Source organism: Ictalurus furcatus, chromosome 28 (genome assembly GCF_023375685.1).
Source record: "Ictalurus furcatus strain D&B chromosome 28, Billie_1.0, whole genome shotgun sequence".
NCBI lineage: Eukaryota > Metazoa > Chordata > Actinopteri > Siluriformes > Ictaluridae > Ictalurus > Ictalurus furcatus.
This window is the reverse complement of record NC_071282.1, coordinates 12,621,257-12,631,182: the sequence shown is the minus strand read 5'-3', so window position 1 is coordinate 12,631,182 and position 9,926 is coordinate 12,621,257. Positions and strand designations below refer to the sequence as shown.

At 38.0% G+C, this 9,926-nt stretch overlaps 1 protein-coding gene across 1 annotated transcript; it reads right to left on the bottom strand.

The window, feature by feature from the left end:
* Window positions 1-109: 109 nt before the first annotated feature.
* On the bottom strand, window positions 110-6,441 carry uap1l1 (UDP-N-acetylglucosamine pyrophosphorylase 1, like 1). Its single transcript, XM_053617991.1, has 9 exons — window positions 6,004-6,441; window positions 4,890-5,094; window positions 4,568-4,743; window positions 4,162-4,334; window positions 3,745-3,938; window positions 2,464-2,604; window positions 2,187-2,372; window positions 1,995-2,061; window positions 110-437 (listed from the first exon to the last, which is right to left on the bottom strand). Exons 1-9 carry the CDS (start codon window positions 6,281-6,283, stop codon window positions 351-353), a joined length of 1,509 nt encoding a protein of 502 aa, XP_053473966.1. The 5' UTR covers window positions 6,284-6,441; the 3' UTR covers window positions 110-350.
* Between the last annotated feature and the right edge of the window lie 3,485 nt (window positions 6,442-9,926).

The window sequence follows — 9,926 nt, the reverse complement described above, 5'->3', positions numbered from 1 at the left end:
TCTGTCACATGACTACTTGGTTTGTGATAATAGTTATGTTGCGACGTAACGTTTAGATTAAAAATAATAATAAAAAATTAAAAGTCATTGAATTGAATCAACGAATTGATGCATAATAGATCATTTATTAAAGTCAGACTGCTTTGCTTTCAGTTGATTTCACGGATATATGAAGCATATTTCTCAAACTTATGATGATGATAATAATAATAATAATAATAATAATAATGCATATAAACACAGAGTATATAAAAATATATATATCCCTTGTTTAGGCAGTGTTTTATGTTTCAGTTCCCTTATTCCAAAGTCATTTGACTGAATATAAAAAGATCAGAAAAGCATCTAAACTATGAATCTATGAAACTCTTCACATTGTTGTCATCAAGCAGAAAAGGAGATTTCAGGTTCCTGTGTTTGAGCAGCTTCTCCAGGCCCTGAAAAACAGAAGTGAGAAAGAGTGCGTGTTTATGAGTACGAGTGAAAGAATCAGGCAGAGGTAGTAACAGCTGTATTAAGAGCCTTGTCATGGGACTTATCCTACTTCGTCACGGGGAACCTGGAGCCTATCCCTGGGAGCATTGTGCATAAGGCAGGGTACACCCTGGACACGGTGCCAATCCATCGCAGGGCACTACCACATACACACTCACACACCCATTCATACACTACGGACACTTTAGACATGCCAATCAGCCTACCAGGCATGTCTTTGGACTGGGGGAGGAAACCGGAGTACCCGGAGGAAACCTCCGCAACACAGGGAGAACATGTAAACTCCGCACACACAGGGCAGTGGCGGGAATCGAACCCTCAAACCTGGAGGTGTGAGGCGAACGTGCTAACCACTGAGCCATTAAGAAATTTGTGACTAGTCTTTTGTTGTTTTTAAACTTTGTAGTGCTAAATACATTTCTAGAGTTTAGTTGTAACCTAGTTCTAATATGCAGAACCATAGTATAAAGCTTAATACCTTATTTAACTTTACCTGATTCAAATTATCAACTAGTTAGTAGGGATGTAATAATACACAAAAGTCAGTACAATGATACAGTACTGTGGTGTCTCGATGTGATGCGCATGTTCAATACAGAAAAATGCACTGCATGAAAATGTGCCTTAGGTTTCCATTTCCAATTAATTTCCACTAATTAATGACATTCAACATGATCAAATTCCAATAACTGAAATGTAATAATGACAGTGTTTGTGGGATCCATTCAGATTCTTAGCAACATATAACGAAACAAAATATACATTAGAATGTAACAAAATGGTTCATGCCAATCTCTAGCACATTACATCTCATCTCAAAAACCACACAAAAAGACCAGAAACAAGCCCAAATAATTTAGGAACTGTGAAAAGATGTATTTTTCTTCTCTCTTTTTTTTGCTGCATAAAGCTTAACCAACATATTTTTTTCTAACTGCAGACACAAAGGGTTAGTGTCAGCTGGTATGCTGGCATGCTATTAAAGAGAAGTGTGTTTAACCCCAGTAGCCTCTCCTGATTCGAGATAAAGATGAGGCTACTGTTTGGACTTGGTAAAGTTTAAATATGTATTACACCTCACATAATATAAGTGGTATTTTATAATGAGTACCTCAGATTACTATGCAGTCTGTTTCAATGTACTGTTTGATACACAGATAGTTCCAAATTGAGAGTTTCGTGTTGAATGATATGATATGCTGTATTGTTACACCCCTAGGGTAGCAAAGCCTTCATAGACTTGAAGAGTGTTAAGAGGAACATACAAATCTCCCCCTCCCCAATGATGTAGTGAAATGAATTATTTCCCATAATGATGCAGAAGGCCTCTATATATGTGACCTCTTAGTTCATTTATTAATGCTGATGAAGTATTATTTGAATGAACCATGCTGAAGTTGTATGAAGACCTTCTATAAAGACTGATGCATGGTATATGGTATAACTCATTGACAAGACTCAATTCCATACAGAAAGGAATAGCGTTTCAGATTTCTCACCTCTCCAAAATAAGACACAAGTGGAGAGATTTCACACACTGCTGGAGGATCACCATCCTGAGCCGCCCTATAGATTAAATAAAACACCGGTCAATTATCACAAATTCTCCAAGATTTTGATTTCTCCATTTCTTGTAAACAAGTATAGAAACCACTAAGCATCAGGTTCACTCCACTGATGGATGTTGGCACCTGTATTCTGAAGTGATGGGGTTGCCATGCTCATCCAGGAAGATGGCCTTGGCTTGCAATGCCCAGTGATAGTGCTGAGCCAACAGAGAGCGCCTCACTGTGGTCGGAGTGTCAACTGGCGCGCCATCTGCATTTTTCAGTGGTGAGAACTCGTCCTCCCTCAGAACCTCAAAGGCAACAAATTTTCTGCAAATAGACAGACATACTTATATGTACAACTAGATTTTAAAAATTACCTTTAAATTGTTTATTAATAACATGGATAATGAAGATTCACTTTGAAAACTGGAAGACGTCGAAGACAAACTTCTCCATTTTTATTCCATTCGGTTTTGTAGGTTTCACAGGTTTACCCTCTTCATCCACAAATGGTACTTTCTTGATGGCTACATGTTGCTTCAATTGCTCCTGAAAATTCCTGAGGAAATAAAAATGAAAGCAAATTTTAAAATGCAAAAATACATACTGTTCTAACCACACATCAGCAGTGAAAATGTCAGATGTGTGGAAACATTTCACAGTTTCTATGAGGGACAGTAGACAAGTGATTTGTAATCACTGTTCATGGCAAGTATCAAGAGGACTTCTCCAATAACATGAAACCCCACTCATTCAGATTATGCAGAGCAACAGAAGTAAAAAAATCAGGAAATGTAAAAAGAAGCAGGAAAATCCCTGCTAGCACACCAATGCAATCTGTTGGAGGTTGAACTATTAATAGGTTTTGCAGATTAATCGGCACAGATAACTGATTGGTGGAACTATGGGTTACTGGCAAAAATCCACACCAATAGTTTTTCCCGGTTGTGTCCTTTGAGGGAGCGGCTGAGAAGGGTCCACTGTCATTATACAGTACGAAAGTGGCCTCTACAGGCGAAATAAAAACTATAACTGACTGAAATTTTGTTGTGTTATTTGAAGTGTTTTTTAAATTCATTTTGGATGTCTCTATTTTTATTTGTTATTTGGAGTGTTACTTTTTGGTTCAGTTTAAATGTATATATTTTATTTACGTTAATATGTATTAATAGTTACTATATTATATTTGTTTCATTTAAAAAAGTACAATACATTTTCATGGTACAGTTAGTACTGTTTATTTTTGCAATAAACTTCAGCAACATTTTACTTTGAGTGTTATGTTTTCATTCAGTATCAATTTTAAAAACGATTGGTTGATTAATCGGTTAAGAATAGAATTCTTAGTCTTGAAAGACCAACCTTTCTCTGCTGCTGAGGACATTGGATTTTGAATTTCTGACTAATATTGAGCCTCATCACACAGTGCCTAGTATATATATTTTTCAGATATATGTCTAGTAGTAAGTTCTGTTTTTTTGTTTCAACCAGGAATTTTCATTAATATTGTAGTAATAATATTTAATGGGCTAATAATAGTTAATGGGCTTCCAAAGCTAATCATAGTGGACAAACATTATACATGTCTATGGTCTATGGCTTTCTATTTCCATGTTAAAAAAAGAAAAAGAAAAAAAGAATACATATAGATATCAAAACAATTAAATAAAATGAAAATTATATACACAGTGTCACTCACAGGGCCACCTCCCAAAGGAAGTCTCTGGTGAAGAAGTGATTGCAGATGTTTCCAGCGTTGTACACGAGTTCTCCCCCGGGGTGGCGCTGCTCTGCTATCTCAGGCTCCAGTTCGCTGTATTCCACCACTTGGTACACACCATCTACACGACATACTACACCCACAGGCTCGGATGGATACGCCTTCTCGACCACCTCACCAACACACAGAGAAGAAACATAGAATTATGCATGGCAGAGGAAATCCAGAAGAACCTTTGCACCACATAATTTAGCAATAACACTAGTATTAGTATTGGTACAACTAATATCATTCCATAGTTACAAACTTGCACATCTCCCTGACCCACCAACAATGTGAGAGTACGAAGGCACAAAATAAAAACCTTCATATTATATAATCTATGTTTATTTGTACCTTAGCACCACAGTCGGCTCCTTTCTTTACACAGAAGCCAATGAACAGTGGATCAGCCAGTTTAACCAGGATGTTATCAACACAGTAGACATGAAGATACTGCACCCCCCTTCTCTCCATATCATCTAAGACCTTGTTGTCTACAAGGGCACGATAAAGGCCTCCGTTCCCGTCTGAAAACAAATACACCTTTATTTAAGCATTAAATGTAATCAGCTAATTATAATATAGAACATAATATTTGGAGAAAAGATTGTTTGTTCATCAGAAATGTGTCACAGTGTTTAATTAATGTAGATAAGTGTGCTTCTCCACAATTCTAACTGTTCAAATAATGAAAATTTTTTAGTCACATCTATGTTGATTATGTATGCTTTTTCAGACCTCAATAAAAAAAATCTCAAACCTGGAGCCATGGCTATCTTATTCTTCTTTTCCAGAATAAGCTTCCCATCAAAGCTGACAGCTGGGATCATCCTCTGCTCGAACATCACCACGTTGGAAGGGTCCAGGTCAAAATAGTTGTTCTCTTTGAAGAACTTCTCTGTGGGCTCCAGAGTGAACTCACTGGTCATTATATACCTATATAAAGCAGATAAAGAGTTATTAAAGCTGATGCTGAATACTTTGGTTCTGCCAGTACATAACTTTTAGACAACGGAATTAAAACTTTTATGTGGTTTGGAGCATATATGAATGTGATTGAGGAAGATGAAAGTGAAATTCACCAAGGTACTGTACACTTGGAACCACATTTCTCTTTGGCCAGCTCTTGCACCTTCCGAATCCGCTCTGCTTGGATCTGATACAAAGTTTTGCCACTCGGTAGCCCTACGTTGTACATTCCTTTAGGATACGGAACGCCGAGTCTGGTTCCTTGTCCTCCAGCTAACAGCAGCACAGCCACTTTGTTTTGGGCGATCTGTGAAAAACCTGCAACAAATATACTCAGTCAAAATAAAGATATAAGTTTGATTAGTTGTAGCACTTTTCAGTTCAGTTCCAAAGTCAGAGTGCTTTATATATAACTCAGAATAACAGTGGAAACTTGTTACAGTTGCCTGGCTCTGTGTTTGCTCTATATTTTTAGCACATTTTCCCAACATCATAGTCAAAACAGACCGTGTGGGGTTTTTTTGCTTTACCAAGGAACACCAAGATACAGGTTACGTCAGGTTATTCCTACACACAGCAATAAGACTTTATAAGAAGTCACAGCAATTTCTTAACACATGTTTAATACAGTGGCGTTGAAACCTTGATTTTTCACTGTTTACACTTTGAACTCTGCACACATGTAATTATTATTATTTAATAGTCTTCATATTTTTCTTGTTTTTTTTCTTCGTTGTAATACTAAACTATTTTAACTATTAATTTTTTATTTATGTTATGATAATATTTTTATGAAAATCACCCTTATTATTCAGTCCTGCAGTAATAATAATAATAATAATAATAATAATAATAATAATAATAAACGTCTTGTGTACTGTTTTGGGTTCCATCTACTCATACTGTAATCTCCTAATAAATAAATAATAAATAAACAAAGTTCATGCCAAAAATAATGAACCGGAAGAGGAAATCATGAGGGGGAAAAAATCAAGAAAAGGCAAGAAAAAGAATAACTATAGCATCCCAAGAAGAGGAGGGAATCCTAAAACATTAAAAAGTAGCTAATAAAGCAAGAAATATCACAAAATATCAAATCAAACTCAAAGCCAGAGGAGCTGCCCCACTTTTTTGACAGCATGAGGGGAAAAAATGCACCAAAACAACAACAAAAAAAAAACAATCTGTTTTGCCAGGTGTATAAACAAGAGATAAGCAGAGTCGGACCTTCCTCCTCCCACTCCTGCAGTGAGCCCGGATCACTTCTCCGCACCCCGCCGATGAACTCGGGCTCCACCGGCTCCATGCGCCCACACAGCCGCTCCTCCGTTCGGCTCGCGGCCTCGACGGCGCTCCGGCAGTGTCTCTGCAGCTCTGCGGGGTCCAGCTGAAGCAGCTCGTCCAGAAACGCGCCCCTTTCCTCAGCCGAAAGTTCAGGCCAGAACCGCAGGACGTGGCTCTGACCCGCGGACTCTAATTTCACTTTAGCTTCTTCAAACGACAACATGGTCGTGGGCACAGTGTCATCAAACCCTGAGAGGAATTCTGCAGAGAATACGAGAAGACACCCGTCTCCTTTTCCTTCTCTCGTCTCTTCTCACCTGACTGAATGACTGACTGACTGACTGACTGATCCCTCCTCCCCTCACGAGGCTCAAGTTATTGTTTTAATAGCAGATTCTTTAAATTCGCCGTTCTACCTTAAAATGATGAGATTATTGCGCCTGTAGAGGGCACTAATCAATCTGTGTGGAGTTTTGTAAAACCATCCACCCATTTTCCATGTATCCCACACAAGGTGCTTCTCATTTCTTATTTGTGCATCCTCGTCTCCTTTTCTTGCGTCCTTGCTCCACCCCCATAGGATGTGAGAGAAGGATGCAAGGATGAGAGGTGAGGAGAGAGGAACCGAAGCAAGTCAAATGAAATATCCTGGGTCTCTCAAGAGTCACTTCAAAGCGACGTCAATTAATGATGACTGTGCTGAGCTGGATTACTTCACTGAGATTCAGCTATCTACCGTTATGTTGTCGGTTAATAAGAATATTCTTAATAAAGCGAAATGCACTGAAAGTATGTGACATGTCTGGGTTATTCAACAACAAATTAATGAACAATACATAATTTATCACATCTTTTGTGCAGCTTTGCATATCCAAACATATGAGGATCTACTCATTACAATACTCATTGTAAGCATATTATTATTTAATTATATTTCACACAAAATTCCATCACATCATCAAAGGACATTTTTGGTTGAGATTGTGGCAGATGTAAAGGGGGAGGGGAGTTTATACGTGCGTCAGGTTTTTCGACGAGAAACACTTCCGCATAGGGTACACCTGTGTATCCTTGCTCCTAGCTCCTCTGGAAGCTTCCTCACTCCTTGTTCCTCACTTCCTTGCGGTGCAATTAGAGAATTGATATGTCCTTCAGGATGGCTGATTTCGATCTATTTCTGGGTCACGGGCTGGAGGACGGAGAAGCGAGGAAACGAGGAAGCATCAAATTGAGTATTGAGAAGCAGCCACAGGGTTGCAGGGAGCCTGGAGCCTATCCCAGCGAACAAGGCAGAGGACACCCTGGACGGGGTGCCAACCCGTTTCAGGGCACAATCATGCACACATTCACACACTATGGACAATTTAGAAATGCCAATCAGCCTACAATGTATGTCTTTGGACTGGGGAGGAAACCAGAGTACCTGGAGGAAACCCACAAAGCATATGGAGAACATGCAAACTTCACACACACAGGGTGGAGAGAGAATTTGAGCCCCCAACCCTGGAGGTGCGAGGCAAACGTGCTAACCACCGTGTCCCCTGCAAAATAAAAACCTCCAGTCTAAAAGAAAGAGAGTTGGTTCAGTGGAATAGCATGGTTCCCATCTGGCCCAAAGTCTCCTTCACCCTTAAAGTGTCTTAATAATGTTTCAATGTACCTAATTTTTCTATACAAGTAATTGTTCAGATCACTGTTTAGGGGATGAAATCATCATGGACCACTCAAATTTCAGAACAGTTTCAGAACAGAAATCCACCTGAAATGGAGTAACATAGTCTTAGTCTAGACCAAAAGTCTTCTTAAAAGTACCTTAAAATGAGGGTGAATCAAATTAACACCAGAAAATGCAACATCAATTAGAATAGATTTTATTTCTAGAGCAATCCAGACACTCATTAAGCACTGGAATCACATATAAAGGAGATGATGTAAAAAAAAATTTTTTTCAAAAATAACTAAATTAAAAAGTTATACTTTTGTGAGACCTATTTGCAATAAACAATGCAAAAAAAAAAAAAAAAAAAGAGAAGAAGCTTTTAATTTGCTTCGTATGTTGTGTATAATGCCTAATTTTTATATAGGTGTGTTCAAACCAAAGATTAAAACATTGGTGAGGCATTGGTGCCAACAAACTCCCACTAAAATCTCAGCATAAAAACAAAAGCAGCCAAAATACATTTCCAAGAGATATAATTGGTCATTTCAATGCTGTTTTATACAAAAGTATGGTGGTGCAGCATATAGTGTTCAGTCCTGAGCTCGGGATTCTGTTTCTATGTGTGTGGAGTTTCTATGCACGTTCTCCCCGTGTCCCTCGTGGGTTTCCTCTGGGTTCTGATTTCCTCCCAAATCCCAAAACATGCCAGTAGGTGGATTGGCAAAGATAAATGGACCCTAGGTGTGAAAGAGTGTATATATACGTGTGTGTTATGGATCTCTGTAATGCATTGGTGTCCCATCCAGGGAGTATTCCCAATTTACTCGTAGTATTCCCAAGATCAACCCTGACCAGGATAATACAGTTAAAATGAGTGAATGAAAAGACTACTAAATGTTTTCTCTCTAGCAGGGGTTCTCAAACCTGTCCTGGAGGACCCCCAGCACTGCACATTTTGTGTCTCCCTTATCTGACACACCCAGTTCAGGTCTGTCTGTACTAATGAGCTGATGAGATGAATCAGGTGTGTTAGATGAGGTCGATATACAAAATGTGCAGTGCTAGGGGTCGTCTAGGACAGATTTGAGAAGCACTGCTCTACAGGAGCTATAAGAGTATCATTTAAGGTGGAACGGTGAAGTTGACTAGGAATCCAACTTCTGCCTCACAGCTAAAACTCAGCTAAAACTCGTGACCGGTGATGATTAAAAAAACCTGTTAAACAAACACTGTGTGAGGGGAAGGGCTGACTAAACATTTAAGAAACCCACAACCGGAGCTCACTGAAAATTAGCAGCTGACTTGTGTTTGTGAGGAGGACAAACCTCACCATATATAACGGGATATTCCTGATATCTCAGCTAAACACAATAACTCACTTCCGCTACTCTCTTCTGTCATGTGACGACACGCGGTGCGGCACGTGCCTTCTGTTCAGCTGACGTCATCCATAGTGAGCCCATAAAGGCCAAAGCACTAAAATAATAAAAGAAAACGAACTGACCATGAATTACTGTTATTTATTTTATTTAAAATTGCATTAATTACCAATTTAAATATTTTGTATGTATTCTGTAAGTACTGTAAGTTCATTAGCTGTCCTGTGCTTTTTAAAGGTGTGATTGTCAGTTTATTGTACAGTATATTATACGTTATACAGGCAACTTCAGACAGATTTTTTGTACCTTCTATCTTGTGTATAATATACTGTATGTAGAGATAACTCATTGTAAGTGACTGGCAGAAACCTTGGTGACTAGACGGTTGATGATGTGTGTAATATTTTTTTCATTGCACAATGAAAATATATATTCATATATTCATAATATAATATGATATATTATTATATATGGTATATATTATTAATATAATATTTTCATAATATATTCATATGTTCATTTTTTTGTGCATTCATATATATATATATATATATATATATATATATATATATATATATATATATATATGAATAATGTCTTTTAACTATAAACAGGTTTAAATCTTTATCCCTAAATCTCACTTTCTTGACGGTTATCCACCTGTACCATTAATTGTATATCGGTCTTGGTGAAAATAATTTTAGCTACCTGGCTACATGTTTTCATCTCAGTAGCTAATGCAACACACTGGCGTTCTGTTTATCATTAAAGCCAATTTACAACTAGATGTAGAGAAACAAAACATGGTATTGTTTGTGCATTTAGGA

Bases quoted from the DNA above. Each gene is read 5' to 3' on its own strand.
- uap1l1 (XM_053617991.1), bottom strand. From the start codon at position 6,283: ATGTTGTCGTTTGAAGAAGCTAAAGTGAAATTAGAGTCCGCGGGTCAG. The intron at 3,939-4,161 runs GTACAAATAAAC...TGTGTTGGTGAG, and splicing joins GAGCCGACTGTGGTGCTAAG to GTGGTCGAGAAGGCGTATCC. The intron at 2,373-2,463 runs GTGAATCTTCAT...GTCTATTTGCAG, and splicing joins GACGTCTTCCAGTTTTCAAA to AAAATTTGTTGCCTTTGAGG.